This window comes from Lissotriton helveticus, chromosome 3_1 (assembly GCF_964261635.1).
Source record: "Lissotriton helveticus chromosome 3_1, aLisHel1.1, whole genome shotgun sequence".
Classification (NCBI taxonomy): Eukaryota; Metazoa; Chordata; class Amphibia; order Caudata; family Salamandridae; genus Lissotriton; species Lissotriton helveticus.
Window position 1 is genome coordinate 1486896618 of NC_136061.1, and position 19052 is coordinate 1486915669.

The 19052-nt window shown below is 49.4% G+C and overlaps 1 protein-coding gene across 2 annotated transcripts in view; it reads left to right on the forward strand.

The window, feature by feature from the left end:
* LOC144823536 (uncharacterized) overlaps positions 1-19052 on the forward strand; it is a 112301-nt gene that overhangs the window by 65026 nt on the left and 28223 nt on the right. The window contains exon 2 of one of the 2 annotated variants that reach the window (XM_078682135.1): positions 16994-17051. The exons of the other annotated variant lie outside the window; for it this stretch is intronic. Within the exon in view, the coding sequence (XP_078538261.1) occupies positions 16994-17051 (58 nt within the window). The remainder of the gene's footprint in view (positions 1-16993; positions 17052-19052) is intronic. 2 annotated transcript variants of the gene reach the window in all.

Genomic DNA, 19052 nt, shown 5'->3' on the forward strand with positions numbered 1-19052 from the left:
CTATCCCCCATTGGATAACATTGGGCCTCAACACTCTGCACCCGCCGCCTAATGCTGCTGAGGGTGTAACAAGAGTGCACCCTTGACCCTGGGGGACCCCTGAGTCTAACCCCAGAACACCAACTCCCACAGCAAAGTACTTTTCTGTAAGCCGTAACACTATTTTGCTCCATAGGATAACATTGACTGTTTTTCTATGAAACATTTCGAAGTGTGGAGTTGGAAAACCTGAAGAAATTCTTTAAAATTGTACTAACTAACAAAAACGATTTTACTTACCTAATTACAGGAAATGTGGCAGTATAGTATCCAGGTATACCACACTGTGTAAAAAAAGTAATCGTAAAGTAATGTAGTGGTCATTTTACTAAAAGGCCTATTCATTGTATCTGTACTTTATTTACAAAGCATTGCATTTCTCAGTAACACTATTGTAAGTCAAAACAAAGTGCATATACAATCACAATCCAAACTGTATTACAACTGTATATTTATTGAAAAGTATTTATCACTTACCTGTGGCAGGCTTGCTTGGTTCTAGAAAATAAAATAACGAATATATTTTTATACAAAAACAATTGGTCTGAAGTTCACTCTTTGAGTGTGTGAATTCATTTGCTGACGGAGTGGGTACAACAAATGCTAAAAACTGTCCTCTGATAAAGCCTTACTGCTTGACCACACTACCACAAATAGAGAGTGAGGTGCTATCTACTTTACCTCTGCCTACCTTTTGAGTTCCACTGGACTTTGCACACTATAATATATACAGAGCCAGCTTCCTACATTGAGGGCATGCCCATAGCAAGCGCATCAGGTCTGCCCCATGCGCCCGGCAGCAGGGACACACAGAGGATGCCGAGGGGTACATCTGGTTTATTTTGTGCTTCGTCATATATGATCTGTGCAGGATGGAATATTTGATGAATTTGAATGCCAAGTTGCAAGTTATTTTCTTTGGATATTCTAACATATGGGCCCATTCCTTATCCGTGAGTTCCCTAGCCAGGTCCTTCTCCCAGCTGCATTTCAAGGAAGTGAGTGATGCCAAAAGGTGTTTCCTGAGTCCCCTGAACAGCCAGTGTACCTAGTGTCGACCATGCCCAATTGTGTGAAGCGGCTCCTGAGCTGGGGGCTCCTGTCCATCCGCCGCCCAGTATTTACATACATATCAAAGAATACTGGCATGAGTGAGGAACAGGGAGTCAGGGAAACCATGAGTGCGTACGAAATCAGCGTAGGACATCAAAGTGCCATACATAAACAGTTCCCCCACCGTAGTGACACCCACCTGATTCCAGGAGTCTAGTCTATGTCTCATCAAAGTGCAAGAAGTGGTGGGGAGGTGGCAGAGGGATATATGGGTACATAAAGCATTGGGATAGCAGTGTATTTCATCGCCAGTAGCTAGAGCAATAAGTAAGAGTAACGTGTGCATGGGCATAGACGGGGCATTGAGACACAGCAATCTATGTAACTGGTCGTGCTTGAGTTGGGCCTCCGTGTAATCTATTTGGGATAGATCGACCAGCCAGCCAGTAGGACAACCACTGTAGTTGCCGGCTATACAATAGCCTTTGAAGTCTTGGGCACCCCTTCCACCTATATCTGGTGGCAATTGTAATTTCACCAGGATGACCCTGCAGTGTCCCTGCTCCCACACCAGGTCAATCAGTATAGTATTCAATAATGTAAACATCCAGGCCGGCATTACAATTGGTAGATTCACAAAATGATACAACAGGCGTGAAAACATCCAACCTGTGCCAGGGCCAGACGCCAGGCCACAGAAAGAGCCAACGAAACCTAACAGGCAACCAGAGAGCGCTGTAATCACACAAGTTAAGTTACCTTCCAATTAGTCGGGGCCTTCCCTGTAAATTTGACCACCAAGATACTGTAGGGTGCAAGGGGCCACCGGTATCTGTGAGTCTCAGAAGTGGGGAATGGGCTCCACATATGCGCCGGAAAAGGAGTAAGCACACGATTTATCCGCATTGATGCGGAGTCCCGAGGGATCTCCAAATGTGGGCAGCAAGTGGGCCATCTCAGCTTGCCCCTGCTGAAAAGTACAAAATCATATCAGGGTAGAGCGATTACCTATGGGGATCCCTCAGTGCCCTGCATCTATTCAAATTATTTGTGCAGTGGGTTTAATTGCCAGTAAAAAAAGAAGGGGGACAGGGCCAGCCCGGCTGTGTGCCTCGCCATACCTGGTATGCATCTGATACATACAGGCCTGTTTTCCCTCAGGCCGTGGGAGCAGTAAAAAGCAATTTTACCCATTAAATATAGGTTGGGGTATACCGTATCGTGCCAGGACGAAATTCCAGCTCAAGGAGTTGAAAGCTTGCTGAACATCCAAGGAGAGACATCCGGTCTGTGGGCAATGGTCTTGGCTTGCATCCATTGTCTTAAACAATCGCCGAATATTCAAAGAGGTGTTCCTCTGCTCTGTGGAACACACCCACACTAGTCCATATGTATTAGTTGTGGGAGCAACGGAAGCAGTCGACTGGCGAGGATCTTGCAGAGTAGTTTCTATTCTGTGTTTAAAATCGACAATGGTCAATACAACGATAGCTCCCCCGGTGTGGGGGGGTGGGGGGGGTGAGGGGGGCCGGGGGTTGGGGGGTTCCCAAGCTTCAGGAGCAATGTCACCATCGCCTCTTTAGTGGAGGAGGACAAAGTGCCTGTATCAAGGGAAGTGTTATAGCGTTTTTCCAGATGTGGGAATAGTTTAGTGGCAGTACGCATAGTAAAACTCCTTCGGAACCTGGTGTTTTGTTGCGTAGCAGCTCTTTCAGAGCTCCCCATATATCATTTGCCATGATAGGAGCGGAGTGATCTGCCCTGTCAGCTGTCTGCACCCTTTGGAGCCTTGAGGAATGCTGCCAGCTCTGCTGGGTTGGGGGGAGTTGGGCGGATTAGAACTCCAAGTAAAAGTCTCGGAAGGCTGTGTTGATCCCGAGTTGAGTCACCTCGGTGCCCAAGGCTGGCCTGTAAATCGCAAGGATCGGCTTTGGGGGAGAAGTCCAGATGTATCAGGCTCGATAATAGTGTATAGGCTATATCCGTCTCATTATGATCCAATATAGTCTTGCCCAAGCTATTGGCATGTGTAACTCTAGCCTCGAGGTGTACCGGACATAAAAAATAGGTCGTCGTAAGTGTAGCGTGTGTGGGTGCGAATGAAATGAATACTTCTTCATACCCTCATTGCGTCCATGCCAGACATCCAACAGCCTTGTCGGAGGGATGGGCGGAAACAGAAGAGAGGAGGCCGTATTGGGTTAATAGTGGGTGCTTTATTAGTCAGTAGGGCATTTGCTGTATACAGGTTGTTGAGACCCGAAAGTGCATATACATAGTGCCAATATCGGCCCGCACACCAACCCCCCAATAATCATGTTGTACATAAATAAATAATCAGACAAGACGAATTGTTGTTGGGAAAAAGTAGCTGCAGGTTTATTAGCATCCTTATAACAAAACATGGTGGGTTAACTTACAGATGATCCAAAGGCAAGCCGCCCCTCGCAGCTTGCCACCTGATAGGCCAAGTAGCCCGCGGCCTTGGCCAGACGGGCTTAGCGGTAGTGGTGAGAGGATAGCCCCTCCCCTGTCCGGTGAACCATTGGTCCACCCTCTAGCTCACACCACCCCCTACGAGGGGCGGAGCGTTCAAGCGACCCCCGTTTGTCCAGGTAACCAACCGCCTGTAAGATAACGGAGCGCCGTCGCACCCCCAGGGTCCACCGCACAGATCTCCCAGGGATATTGGGCCTCAGCACCCTTTGTGCTTCTGCATAGGGTACTCCTGAGTACCTTTCGCCTCTGGATCATCCTGTAACTCCTCCACAGCCCTGGATGTGGCGACCGTCACAGACAGGGCCCCCCACCTGAGCTAACCTTCCTAGACGCAGCCTGCTGAGAGAAGGGCTTCCTGAATGTCCAACAGAAATAAATCCATGCCTACTTTGGAAAGGTGGACTCCTTCCTCGTCAAGGCAGCCAGTGGCTTTGGCGTGAAGTTCCCCATGTCGAATGAAGCCGAAGCCCATCGGCTCTGCGAATTTACGCATTGCGCAGTTTACCTTCCTTCGCGCCACTTCTATCGCTTCCCAGAGCGAGCACCTAGCCAAACCCGGCGTGGTGTGATCTCAGACCACCATAGTTCGCAAGGTCCTAATAAATTGCTGATCTTGGTTATGTTCACTTTCATGTCCCTAAGGAGGAACCTTTTACCTAGGATAGGCAAGTCATTCCCTCCTAGGTGCCGGATAAGCACGTCTGGGGGATGGGCGTTCCCTTGTAATTCGTGTGTTAGTAAGCCCAGCACCCCGCTCCAACGCAAGCCAGCAATTCCTCGCCACACAAAATGAGTTTTGCTAAACCCATGATTCCACTTCCTGTTTTCCGCCCACAGGGCCAACTTGGAAACCCCCTCGTGGCCCAGCACCCAGACCGTTGTTCCTGGTAAATAAAGAGAAGTGTTGTATGCAACTATTTTATTAAAACATGCAATAAAACACACTGGGAAGAAAAACCACACTGCAAAACATACACAGCAAAACACAGTTCGTGGGACAGGGCCAAAAGTGCCCAAGATTCACAGTTGCTACCTATAGTCCCAGAACAAAACTTAACAAATTATCCTGTGCTCACTGAGCACTACATGCTGCTGTCTGGTCCGATGTACCTTTTGTAACAGTCAGATGACCATCTCCCTAATTGTTTGATGCCCTCTACGTGTACCCCTTCAGAGGATGCAGTTGTGGCTGCATCTATGCGGAAAGAGTGAGTGCTGAACTTTTTGCCTAGCGTAGAGACACCTGCCGAAGCCAAGCAAGCGTGCATGACATGTTCCACTTGGTATTTAGTGAGCGGCGTGCCATCTGAATGCAAGTGGAGATATCCCTCACTAAAAGGGTGGATGGCAAGGTAAGCAGTCAGGAGGCTCACTGGGCAAAAATTGGGCGAGCCTAGGCTTTGTAACCAAAATTCTATCCCCCTTCCCCGCTGATCAGTTTTGGATTGGCGCAGGGTGATCTTGAGCGTATCACCCAATACCAAAACATCCTGCAGAGACAATGCTAAACCTGACGTGTCATTCTTGGATTTGGCAACCAGCTCTGAGATCCTGAAAGTGCCAAAGAAAGCTAAACTGAAGGCAGATGCAAACAAGGCAGTCTCGTAAACAGAGGAAGTAACCTGAGGCAAACACATGATGATTCTCTGGAGTGTTATTAAATCAATAGGTGATCTGTTGTCGGGCACTTTGGGGTCACCTCTAGCCCACCCTTTCAAAGCTGCCCTGATGACAAAGGTCCTGGTAGGGTCCACCTGCCCTTTCAACTTGGCCTTGTGGCTAATGGCTGCTAGGTGGCCTGAAATCCAAGAATGGCTCTTTTTGTTATCTTTGGCCCACAGGATGAAGGCCTGGACTTTCAATTCTGCGGCCGCCCCAGAGTCTTCCCAAGGCCCCACAGTGGCACAAAATCTTTTCACACATGCTTTGTATCTATTGTTAGTGTTCGGCGCGAGTGACATCTCCCCCAGGGCCCTCATTCTGTTCACCACTTCAGAAGGTACCAGAGGTGCGCTGAGAAGGGGGTGGCTTCCTCTCTCGCTCTTGGCCAAGCTTCTCGGAACCGTTGCCACTGAAAACGAGAGAGAGCGTCAGCCGCGATGTTCTTGATACCCTGAATGTGTCGCGCCCTGCATTCGACATTGTTGTAAAGGCAAGTTCGCACTAGTTCGCGCAGCAGGCATAGAACCAGGGGGCAACTAGTAGAGTGAGAGTTGATGGCCTGTACTACTGCTAAGTTGTCTGACCACAGTAGGACCCTTTTGGCGGATAGGATAGCAGGCCATAAGTGGAAGGCCACCACTATGGGGAAGAGCTCGAGGACGGTGATCTTGGTTGTAACCTTTTTCTTAATCCAGGCGTTGGGCCATTTCTCAGCGCACCATTCCCTGTCTAAGATGGCCCCAAAACCGTGCCTGCCTGAGGAGTCTGTGTAAAGGGCAAGGTCAGGGCTGCCCGCCCAGGGAGCCCTCCAAATCACTGCCCCATTGAAGTTGCGCAGAATCTCAGCCCACATGGCCAGATCGTATTGAATACCTTTGCTCAGTTTCACCATGTCGTGCTTTTTGGCTATGTTAGCAGTGGCCCTGGCAAGTCTCCTGGCGAAGACCCCACCTGCTGGTGTGATTCTGGCAGCAAAATTGAGCAGACCTAGGATGCCCTGGATGCAGCCCAGGGAAGCTTTGTCCAGCCCTACCAGCGCCTGAATCTTGTTAGTCAGGTCGCGCACCTTATCCTCTGGTAATCTGGACTCCCCTGCAATTGTGTCTATCTCTATTCCCAGGAATGTCAGGGTTTGTGCTTGCCCCACTGTCTTACCAGGAGCAAGGGGTACCCCCAGGTTGTCTGTAAGAAGGACAAAATCTGCCAGGGCCTGTGAGCACAGCTGTGTCCTGTCACTCCCGATGAACAAAAAGTCATCCAAGTAATGAGTCACCCCCTCTACACCGTATGTGTCTTGGAGTGCCCATTGCAGGAAACAACTGAAAGCTTCTAAGTACGCACAGGACACAGCGCAACCCATGGGCATGCATTTGTCATAGTAGAACATGCCGTCTAGCTTGAAACCTAGCTGCTCGGGTGGACTGGTAGTAACCTAAAAGCTGATTCAATGTCTGCTTTGGCTAACCAGGCCCCTCTGCCCGCCCTCCTGACTAGATCCAATGCCACGTCCAGCGTGGCATAAGACACCGAGCATGCTCCCTCCTCTAGCCCATCATTGACGGAAGTCCTTTTAGGGTATGAAAGGTGGTGGATGAGTCTAAAGGCACCTGGTTCTTTTTTGGGCACGACCCCCAGGGGAGATACAACAAAATTCTCTAGAGGTGGGTGCAGGAAAGGACCTCCTATTCTGTTCAAAGATCTCTCTTTTTCCACCTTCGCCCTCACCACTTCTGGTTGTTCCTTGGCAGATCTAAGATTGTCAGCATCCTTGCTCCCCAGAGCACCTGTGAAAGGGATCCTAAAGCCTTCGTGGAAACCGAACAATAGCAAGCGGCTGTCTGCCTCTAAGGGATAGCGCCCCAGCAAAGGAGTGATGTTGTCGAGGATCACAGGGGACCCTCCCAGTGGCGCTAGCCGGTGCAAACTTGGTGGAGGAGAGGGTGAAACTGGAGAAAGAGAGCGCCCAGAAAGCTCGCTTTTCTGCAACGGGGGAGAGTCTGAAGGCGTGTGAGGAGTAGCCAGACCCGGTGACCTGCTGCCTGTCCCCAAATTACTGTCCCCCTTTACTTGCTGGCTGGGAGCTCTGTTTGGAGTGGCAAGAAGCTGAAGTTGCGGGGTGGGGTCCCCACAAGTGTTACGGGGATGTACGAATTTGCATGTCTTCCCCCAGGAGCAAGACCCATTGTTGAAAAGACCCGAGGGGGATCGCTTGAAGCCACCTCTGGACCCACCCCCTCTGCGGCCTCCACGAAAGGAATGTTTACCCTTGCCCCGAACATAGGAGGATCCCCCTGAAGAAGACTGCCCACTGGGAAGACTACCTGTTGCTCCAACTGCAAGCTGACCCCGTGATCCCATGTGCTCCATCCAGAGCTGCACCTCCTTTTGATCCCAGTTCATCTCTGGGCACTGAGACATTTTCCTTCTGAATTCCCTATCGTAATTGAACCATCCATTACCACCCCATTTCAAGGCCTCATTGTGGATAATCCTAGAATATTGTACCAGGCCTGGGCCCTGTTCAGGAAAACGTTCCATGGTGACAGACGCTAAGATGGAGAAAGCTTCTAGCCAATTAGCAATGTTCTTTTCAGGCCATGGCTGATACGTTACCTTTTTGTCATCTTCCTTTGCCCCAAACTTTCTAGCGTCCATGCCTTCCTGACCCAACATAAGTAGGGTAAAGATATCAATAAACTCCCTTTTTCAAATCCCTCTTTGGCAGCTTGTGGTACCTGCCAAGCCAAGGAGCATCGTCCAGAAAGGAGCGGTGCGGTGGAGATCGCAGGGACAGGGGAAGGCGGGGGAACAGGCAATGGGCTGGCAGCAGGGGGCACCCCTGCGGGGGCACTTGTGGCGGCAGAGGGCGTGTTAGGAACCAGTGAAGTGGCCGGGGATGGAGCGGCGGGAGGACTCCCCAGCGGCGCCGCACTCAGCGCCCCATTCGTAATCGTATTAGCAACAGGTGTGGTTGCAACTTGCCCTGAATCCCCTTGCTTAGAAGCTTGCACAGATGACCAAACAGTGGAGGCTGCCGGCGCAGGACTCATGCTAACAACGCTACTACCCCCAGCTTGGGGTAAGCTAGCAGCAGAAAACCCCCCTTGGAAACGCCCCATAAAATTGTTCAAAGTGTCCAATACTTTAGTCAGATCGCCTCTGGTAGCGAAATTACCTTGGGCAGCCTGGTTGTCCTTGGAGAGGACCTGGGGCGGTGGCGTAGCACTTGCCCCCTGTGACGGGACCTCACGGGGGTTCGCCATCGATTTGCTTCGTGTCAGCGGCAAAGATTCCAGGGGGAAATCCCTAACCGTGGGCTTTCTGATCCGTTTGGGCCTGGAGGGAGCGGCATCTGTACTGTTCTGGGTATCGAACGATGGGGATTCAGCCGGGAAACCAGAATCCTCTGGCTCTGGCGTGTTCATCAAGTTCTGTGCCCAAGCAAGGCCTTTAAGCTTTGCCATCTCCATAAAGTCTGCCCACACTGCGTCCTGGGAGGTGCCCGGCAACGAGTCCTCCACCTGGGTATTTTATTGAAAGAGGGGAGGGGAACTTTGGCTGTCCATTCTCACTTCTGTTCGCCCACACGGGATCTGGGGATAAAAATTAGGATCAGCCACAGCACACACATGTAGAAAAGTACCCCGGCCATCTTGAGTAACAACTGGTGCGTGTCCCAGACCCCTTCATACTTACATCACAATGGTGCGATAAGTTGTAAACGAAAATTGTGATCGATTCGGAGTAAGCTCAGCGAGAGAGTGAAAAAAGGAGCTATGGAGGAAAAATAGGTAACGTTAGTTGGCGCCCTGTAGGTGACAATCTTTCTGACGACACTCTGTCGTGTTCGTTCTCCCTTTCCGTGTGCTCGCACCCTCCCTCTATGTCCACACCAAGGACTGGTCCTTAACCATAGACCTGTATCTGGCCTGCCAATTGTCCCTTGGACCAATTCCTCGTCCTTTGCGCTGCTACTTTGCTTTTGATCCTGAAATATAAAAGACATGGTCATAATGTTCCATTCATTCCTTCAGCTGAGCATTTCCCTCTGCATTGCTCCTTCAGTTTCAGGTGCCGTGCCACCATAGCCCAGCTTCAATCCATCCAGTCCTCGCCCATCGTACACGTTTCCTGAAAGTACACATAATGTTAGTTCCGCTACATGACATATCTCAGCCCTCCCCGCCTCAAAATTACTGCACCTACAGCGCCCCAGGGCGACTTTTTTTGTTTGTGCGCAGGGTATATGTAGCGCGAATTAAAGGGCACCAGTTACGTTGCATGAGGACAGACATACCTTACTGTTAGGCACGGTGCGATTAAGTGATTTGCCCAGAATCACCGGAGGTTTGGGGGCATTACCGAGACTCGAACCCTGCACGGTGAGGTAAAGTGATTTGCCCAGAATCACCGGAGGTTTGGCGGCGTTACCGAGACTCGAACCCAGAACACCCAGGTCCGAGGTCGAGCGCCCTAGCTGATAGGCCAACTCCTCTCCCGGGAGGCGCAGGCCTGAAAGAATGACCAGGTCTGGCTGCCTGACATGTCTCGCAGTTCAACACATAGTACGGACCGAGGAGAGTGCCTCCTTGCATACCCTGATACCACAGACATGGCACGACGTACGAGCCACTACTGGCCACAGGCGCATTGCCGAGGTCGGCTTCATGCATGAGAGGGGACCCGGACCCCATAAGAAGAGCCTGTGGTACGATTGCATCTTGTTATTACTGTTTCTTTACTACAAACATTGTGGTTACACCTAAGTAAGGTTTATACGAACTGGCACTTCCGGTGGAGAGGAGGCGCAAAGACTCACACATACTGCGGCCATGCACGGAGGCCTGGAACTCAGTCGCCCCATGTATATGTCATAAGAAGCTAGCCTTAGTAGTGACTGATGTCGCCAGTGTACTGATAATAGAGCACTGGGGTGCTTGTAACTGTAATTGTAAGTACTGTCTAAGAAGCGTCCATTGAGTTTTTGAAAACGATAATTACAAAATGCCAATAAAAAAGAGTTGACAAAAAAAAAAGAAGAGCCTTTGGTCGCCCCACCCCGTAGTGCAAGGGGAAAAATGCGCTACCACAGGAAAAGAAAATGCCAGAGCGCGCAGACCAGTCCCGAATGGACCGCGCTGCCCGTCCGACCCTCCCCGCAACGGAAACAGTGCTGGGCGAGGAGGAGGGGCACAACCTATGTTCCCGGTGTCGCCCGGAAAGAGCGGCCCTCAGACCACGCGGCACACCCCCCGGGGATGAGGGGAAGAACCCCGGGAGAGGAGAAAGTGGGTAGACAGACGCAGCAAGAACTTCCTTGACAGCCGCGTGTGTGAGTGCCCAGCGAGCGCTGGAATCGAACGCTCGTCAGTTCCCCAAGGGGGGGCGAGGGCCAGTATCGTTCCCTAGCTTGTACGCCTCTCACTCCGCACAGGACGACGAGATCGGACATAAGGAACAGTGTATAGTGAAGAACTTGAAAATGCGGGGATCGTACACCTGGCCTCGTACCTGCGAAGCATGCGCTCCACCACTGTGACACATGCCTGATACCGCATCGCCACAAATTGCTATACAAGAACACCCGTAACTTGCTGGAAAGTCTACTGCCCTTAACCCTTAAAGAAAGCAGTGTGGCTTCTTGCACTCCGGCCCATGCACTACAGTGTCGGCATAGGCCAAAGCTGCCCAAAATGGGCACACACCCACACCCCTCCCCCACTTGAGCCGAAGCGACAGACTGCCCCTGCAAATGGCCGCCTGGGCGCCCTAACCCCAGAGGCCAGACAATGGCGCACCAGAAAATGGCCACTACCGGACTCCATTACCCGCGTGCTTGTCGGAACTCCCATGGCACAGCTAGCCTACCTGACCTGGAAACACCCACAGCGGGGGGGTCCGACCCCACGCCTCGAGGGAGGCTGGAGACTAAATAGAGTGCCTTATACTGCTCGCCACGAAGGGTCTAAGAAAGGACCACCTGGGAAAAATTGCGGACAACGATTCCGCTCCTCCCGCGTGCAAGCCAACTAACTGTCGTGTCACTGCGTGGATCGGCCCAGGACTGCTGCGCGCCGTGTGATAGTGGAAGCTGAACGCGAACCCGCTGCCTCTCATAGAAAGAGCGAGACGCTGCAAGTGCTCGAAGATTACTCCAGACTCGGGTAAGAACCCTTGTTGCTAGCTACTATCCCGGACATAGCAGCATCCCAGACCCCTGTTGACCTACACGTGGGGAAGAAGAGGCCTGGGAAGGGGGGGGAGGACAGAACGTCTAGTCGTACATGCAACCCCTACTCCCTCACCCTGCTGCGACCCGGTGCGAACGCATGCATCCTCCAAGTACATAAACGCATGCAGCCCCCGGCCAATAATTAATACTTAAATAAAAGTTATTGTAATTTATAATGGCAATAGCTTAAAGTTTTGTAAATAACTTTTGTGAAGATTATGTTCAGTGTATTTTATTGTGACGAAAATTCAAGAACAGAAGTGAAATATTAACATCTTTTTGTTACATTTGTAATAAAGCTTGAAACATTGAGAGAACATATTTGAACCAGGTGTTGTTGAATGGTTGCACAGATTTATGCTGTGGTGGCACTGAGTGATGTTGTGATGGCGAACGAGTGATGCTGTGGCATTCAGTGATTCTGTGGTAGCACATAGTGATGTTGTGGTGCCACTGAGTGATGCTGTGGTGGTGCTGAGTGATGCTGTATGCTATGCTATGTTTTGTTTTGCTATCCTATGTTTTGTTTTGTTATGCTATGCTGTGTTTTGTTAAGCTATGCTATGTTTTGTTATGCTATGCTATGTATTGCTATGCTATGCTTTGTTATGCTATGCTATGTTTTGTTATGCTATGCTATGTTTTGGTGTGTTTTATTATGCTATGCTTTATTTTGCTATGCTATGTTTTGCTATACTTTTATGTTTTGTTTTGCTATGCTATGTTTTGTTGTGTTGAGCTATGCTATGTTTTGCTGTTTTGTTATGCTATGTGTTGTGTTTTGCTATGCTATATTTTGTTGTTATGCTATGTTTTGTTTTGCTATCCTATGCTTTGTTTTGTTATGCTATGCTGTGTTTAGTTTTGCTATCCTATGCTTTGTTTTGTTATGCTATGCTATGTTTTGTTGTGTTTTGCTATGCTATGCTTTGTTATGCTGTTTTGTTATGCTATGCTATGTTTTGTTGTGTTTTATTATGCTATGCTTTGTTTTGCTATGCTATGTTTTGATATGCTAAGCTATGCTTTGTCATGCTGTTTTGTTATGCTATGCTATGGTACGCTTTGTTTTGTTATGCTATGCTATGTGTGTTTTGTTATGCTGTGCTGTTTTGTTGTGTTTTGTTATGCTATGCTATGTTTTGCTATGCTTTGCTATGCTGTTTTGTTATGTATGCTGTTTTGAGTGTTGTGTTATGCTATGCTATGTTTTGTTGTGTTTTGATATGCTATGCTTTGTTATGCTATGCTATGTTTTGTTATGCTATGCTATGGTCTGTTGTGTTTTATTATGCTATGCTATGTTTTGTTATGCTGTGTTTTGTTATGCTATGCTTTGTTATGCTATGTTTTGTTATGCTATGCTATGCTTTGTTTTCTTATGCTATGCTAGGTTGTGTTTTGCTATGCTATGTTTTGTTATGCTATGCTATGTTTTGCTATGCATTGCTATGCTATGTTTTGTTATGTATGCTATGTTTTGTTGTTTTGTTATGCTATGCTATGTTTTGTTGAGTTTTGCTATGTGTTATGCTATGCTTTGTTATGTTATGCTATGTTTTGTTATGTTATGCTATGTTTGTTGTGTTTTGTTATGCTGTGCTATGTTTTGTTATACTACGCTATGTTTTGTTTTGCTATGCTTTGTTATGCTATGCTTTGTTATGCCATGTTTTGTTATGCTATGCTAGGTTTTGTTGTGTTGTGTTATGCTATGCTTTGTTGTGTTTTGCTATGCTATGTTTTGTTTTGTTATGCTATGTTTTGCTATCCTATGCTTTTTTTTGTTATGCCATGCTATGCTGTGTTTTGTTATGCTATGCTATGTTTTGTTATGCTATGCTGGTGAGGGTGTGTGAGGGTGAGTGAGGGTGAGGGTGTGTGAAGGTGAGGGTGTATGGGTGAGGGTTGTGAGGGTGAGGGTTGTGAGGGTGAGGGTGAGCGAGGGTGAGGGTGAGGGAGTGTGAGGGTGAGGGTGTGAGGGTGTGTGAAGGTGAGCAGGGCCGGACTGGCCGTAGCGGGCACCGGGCAATCCCAAGGTGTGCCGCACTGGTGGGTGGCCGGTTTGGGGCCTGTTTTTGTTACAGGGCCGTTTTTGCAGCATAGCTGCAAAATCGGCCCTGTAACAAAATCGGCCGAAAACCGGTCCGGCAAAGAGCTCGGTCGCACCCCCAACCTCCCCCGAGCGGGGAGGGGGGCCGGCCGAGCACTTTGTGAGGGCCGGTTTTGGTCCCCAGTCCGGCCCTGAAGGTGAGTGAGGGTGTGTGAAGGTGAGAGGGTGTGTGAGGGTGAGGGGGTGTGAGGAGGATGTGTGGGGGGTGAGGATGTGTGAGGGTGAGGGGGCGTGAGGGTGAGGGGGTGTGAGTGTGAGGGGTGTGAGGGTGAGGGGGTGTGAGGGTGAGATGGTGTGAGGGTGAGGGGTGTGAGGGGGAGTGGGTGTGAGGGGGAGGGGGAGTAAGGGTGAGGGGGTGTGAGGGCGAGGGGGTGTGAGGGTGAGGGTGTGTGTGAGGGTGAGGGTGTGTGTGAGGGTGAGGGGATGTGAGGGTGTGAGGGGGTGTTAGGGTGAGGGGTGTGAGGGGGAGTGAGGGTGAGGGGGTGTGAGGGCGAGGGGGAGTAAGGGTGAGGGGGTGTGAGGGCGAGGGGGTGTGAGGGTGAGGGTGTGTGTGAGGGTGAGGGTGTGTGTGAGGGTGAGGGGATGTGAGGGTGTGAGGGGGTGTTAGGGTGAGGGGTGTGAGGGGGAGTGAGGGTGAGGGGGTGTGAGGGCGAGGGGGTGAGGGTGTGTGTGAGGGTGAGGGGGTGTGACAGTGTGGGGGTGTGGGGTGTGTGGGTGAGGGGGTGTGAGGGTGAGGGGGAGAGAGGGTGTGAGGGGGAGCGGGTGGGGTTGTGAGGATGAGGGGTTGAGGGGGTGTGAGGGTGAGGGAGGGAGAGGGTGACGGGGTGAGGGTGACAGGGGTGAGGGGGTGTGAGGGTGAGGGATGTGAGGGGGTGTGAGGGTGAGGGTGTGAGGGTGGGTGAGAGGGTGTGTGAGGGTGAGTGGGTGTGTGAGGGTTAAAGTGTGTGTGAGGATCAGAGGGTGTGTGAGGGTGAGAGGGTGTGTGAGGGTGAGAGGGTGGGTGAGGGTGAGAGGGTGGGTGAGGGTGAGGGGGTGTGAGGGTGAGGGGGTGTGAGGGGTGAGGGGGTGTGAGGGTGAGGGGGTGTGAGGGCGGTAGAGTGGTAGAGTGAGGGCGGTAGAGTGGTAGAGTGAGGGCGGTAGAGTGGTAGAGTGAGGGCGGTAGAGTGGTAGATTGAGGGCAGTAGAGTGGTAGAGTGAGGGCAGTAGAGTGGTAGAGTGAGGGCGGTAGAGTGAGGGCGGTAGAGTGGTAGAGTGAGGGCGGTAGAGTGAGGGCGTGAGGGCGGTAGAGTGAGGGCGGTAGAGTGGTAGAGTGAGGGCGGTAGATTGGTAGAGTGAGGGCGGTAGAGTGAGGGAAGCCGAATGCACAGAAGCCGAATGCACGCGTGACACAACTGCAAAGACCACGAACAGTATTAGGATCTTATGGAGAAATAACCCCCTGAGGACTGTAACAGTGAGTCAGACCGTGGGAGTCGCACCGACTTCATGGTATACAACAAAGTAATGCGGTTTAATATGGCATTCTCGAAATTATGTACCCCTCCTAACTAGACGTGTAGCCATATGCGATAGTTCTTGTATTGAAGGTGCAAAATGCGTTTTACGATGCAAATAGTAAAGAAAAAAAACACAATAAGTTTCGGAGGTGGTAATACACGTTTAATCTCTTCATTTCCATACAACACATGGGCTTCTGTATAAATATGCTCAAATCCAAGAAAACACATTTGTGTACACGAAATGAGTGTTAGTTGTCCCACCGAAGTCTAACAAATGCTGCAGGAATAAAAGATATCAAGCGTGTACAAACAAAGAAATCCGGGGTGTGGCGTGCAGGCTGGCTACTTGCATATTTCATTTGATGCAACAAAAGACTTGCGCTTCGTGTTGCCGCCACCCGTGGAGACTGGAAAGCCATTTTAAGTGAGAGAGAAGGAAGACGAAAGATTATGGCCGATGCACAGGCTTCAAAGCGTGAGTCGGCTTTCTCTGCAGTGCTCAGAGGAAGACACGGTGCCGCGTTACAACAATTGTACAGCTTGTATACTATTCATGATCAAAATTAGCAAGAAAAGGAGCGCTTTTTTCTGGGAAAATTATCGTGTGTTTAGATAACTAATGGACTTTGAACGCAGACGTGGCACTGCGGTGTTTGAATAGAAGATACAAAAGTATCTTTGCCAAGATTTAGAAACTTCAGTTAGGGAAGGAGCGAGATTTCTTAATCCTATGTATTTGAGGAAGAACACTTATGAGGTGGGGGTATGGATCATCTTTGGAATAAAAAACATGTACATCAGGGGAGTCGGCAGCAGGCAGTAGACCTCAACGCTATGGGGTCTGGTTCTATTTTACACTTTTATGATATGAGGTACAGGAATATTCATTAATCAGTTTCATTGCATTTATAGATTCGGATTTGGCGGTACTGATTTTTCTCTTAAAACTAATGTGTAATCAAATATTAATTTTAGCATGAAATAAACGTGCATATGAAATGTACGATTTAGAGTCGTTGGGCAAAACATGCAGCATAAAATAGGTATTTTATGGGCAAGTAAGTATTAACATTAGTAGTCATTGGTTTGCATTCCGGGTTGGTGTTTGGTAACGTTACTTATGTAAAAGGTTTCTGGGAGAAATACTATGACTTTCGAGCATTCTGTGGCGCAGGAGCGGCTTCCTTTGAAGTCTGATGGGGGAGAGGGGGAGCGGCTTCCTTTGAAGTCTGATGCCGAGGCTCAGACAAATGGCGTGGGATGTGGCTGGCAATGGTGTGGGTGTGCGATGTGTACGCGCCTAGCTCGCATGAACTGCAGCTAGGTAGACTTTTCGGACCGCTTACTATAATCTCGCCTATCAACCCCTACGGGATAGAATAGGCGAGACCTAAAAAGGACGTTTACATGCTTTGTACTACTGCCTTAACCCCCTCACCCATTCATACCCCTTGTACCCACAGCACGTATCGCCTTAAGCCGCAACTCTCCTGCACGTCCTCCAGGAACCACCACTCTTCCCACCACACATCAGGAGCTTCTCTGGCCTCGTCGTCTTTGGCGGCGACATCAAGCCTCTGCTGCATCCCGGTTGTCACTTCCCTCTTGTACTGCTCCGTCTCCAACGAATTCCCCCACGTTGACGGTCTCTCTCTCCTTGACGTTTTCCTCCTCTTTGCCGGAAATCTTTCTTGCGTCTTCCTTCCTTCCAGACACCTCTTCCGGGTTGATGCCCCTCTTCGCTGTCCCATTCCCTTTCCTCCTCCTCTCCTTGTCTGGGATTAGTCCTCGCGGCTCACGTGCTTGCCTAGGGGTTGGTCCAGCCTCTGGCTCGCTGATTCTCCGCCCTGTGAAGGAGAATGATAGTCCCTCATTAGTGTTTGTGTTTTCTTCCAGGGCTCGTCGTCATCATCGATATCCATGGCATACAGAAACCACGGCAGAGGAACAGGAGGTAAGTCGGGGGTTCCGGGGGGAGTCCGCGGTATGTCCTCACATCCCCCTTCCCTAACTTTCTTGTGCACAAGAAAGGGATCTGAAGGGTATCGGGACAGATAGTCCACATTGGCTTGGTCTTTTCCTTTCCTATGGAGGAAGGTAAAGCGGAATGGTTGCAATGTGAGGAACCATCGTAGAATTCTTGGGTTATGACCATTGTTTCGTGACAGCCATTCTAATGGGGCATAGTCTGTGTATAGGAAAAGCTCTCTACCCTCTAGGTAATAACGAGGAGAATCAATGGCCCATTTGATCGCTAGGGCTTCTTTTTATCACCGCATATTTGGTTTCCCGTGGAAAGAGATTTCGACTGATGTATATAATTGGTTGCTCGTGTTTCCTATCCTCGGTCTGTGACAATACAGCCCCAAGACAGTTCTCTGAGGCATCAGTTTGTAATAGGAATGTTTTGTATAATCAGGGCTCAATAGGAACGGCTTTTATGTAATGACTAGTTTCAGGTGATGGAAAGCCACCTCTTCTTGAGATGGATTTTGAATGCGTTTCGTGGAATGGACGTCCTTTTTAAGAAGGTCAGTTAGAGAAGAGGCTATTTGTGAGATATCTGGGATAAAGCGTCTATAATATCCCACCAATCCTAAGAAGGCTATGAGGTCTTTTTTGGACTTGGGAAAGGGTATCTGAGTGATGGCAGTGACCTTTTCCTCTTGTGGTCTTCTGTAGCCCTCTCCCGGAAGGTACCCCAAATATCTTACAGTTTTGGCAGCCAAACGGCTTTTGACAGGATTGATGTTAAACCCACTATTACCCAGGGCTTGGATAATTTGTGTCAGATGTTTCAGGGGTCTCTTCCAAGACGAACTATAGATGATTATATCATCTATGTAAGCCGCTGCAAAGGCCATATAGGGTTGTAGTATTATGTTCATAAGCCTTTGGAACATGGCTGGCGCACCATGTAATCCAAAGGGCAGTACCCTAACCTGGTATAGACCTTTGGGGGTGGAAAATGCTGTTTTCTCCCTATCCTGCTCTCCTAACGGCACCTGCCAGAAGCCCTTACACAAATCTAGCGTACTGACGTATTGATCTTTCCCTAGCCTTTCAATCATTTCATCAACCCTGTGAAGATGGTATTCATCGAACTGGGAAATCTTATTTACTTCACGGAAGTCGATGCAGAATCTAATGGACCCATCTGGTTTGGGTACCATCACTACTGGTGAGCTCCACTCACTTTTGGAGGGTTCAATGACCCCCAAAGCTAACATCTGCTGGACTTCTTGATCTATTGCTTTCCTTCTAGCCTCAGGAATTCGATATGGGCGCAGCCTGACTTTCTATCAGGAAAGGGTATGGATCTCATGCTCTATGACCGTCGTTCTACCTGGGAGCAAGGAAAAGACCTCCTGTAGTGGTTGTAAAGTATCCCTTAATTCCTGTCGTAGTGAATCAGGTAATTCCGTGTCAATGCTTTGTTCTGCCAAGTTCAAGGAGTGGGTTCCCACTAACACAGATAGTGGACCCTCCCATTTCTTTAACCTATTGACATGATATATTTTAGTGTTTTTCCTGTGAGGGTCCAACTCCAGTTTGTATGTTACCGGAGTTATCTTTTCTATGATTTTATATGGGCGTTACCACTGGCCTAACAATTTTTGTTCTGAGGTAGGCATCATGATAAGAACCATGTCTCCCACCTCTAGGGTATGGGCCTTTGCTTTATTATCATATTGCTGTTTCTGGGAGGATTGGGCTTTTTTAGGTTTTAACAATCTCTCTTACTTGATTAAGGTAGGTTCGCAAACTGGTTACATACTCTAGAGGTGGTTTTGAGTTGTCTTTCTCTTCTTCGTATTCCTCTCTGGCCATATCCAGGAGTGTCCTGGGCTGTCTCCCATACAGTAATTCAAAGGGGGAGTAACCTAAACGTTTCTGTTGCCCACAGCGAATAGCAAATAAAGCTAGGGGAAGCATATCTTCCCATTTCCTTGCT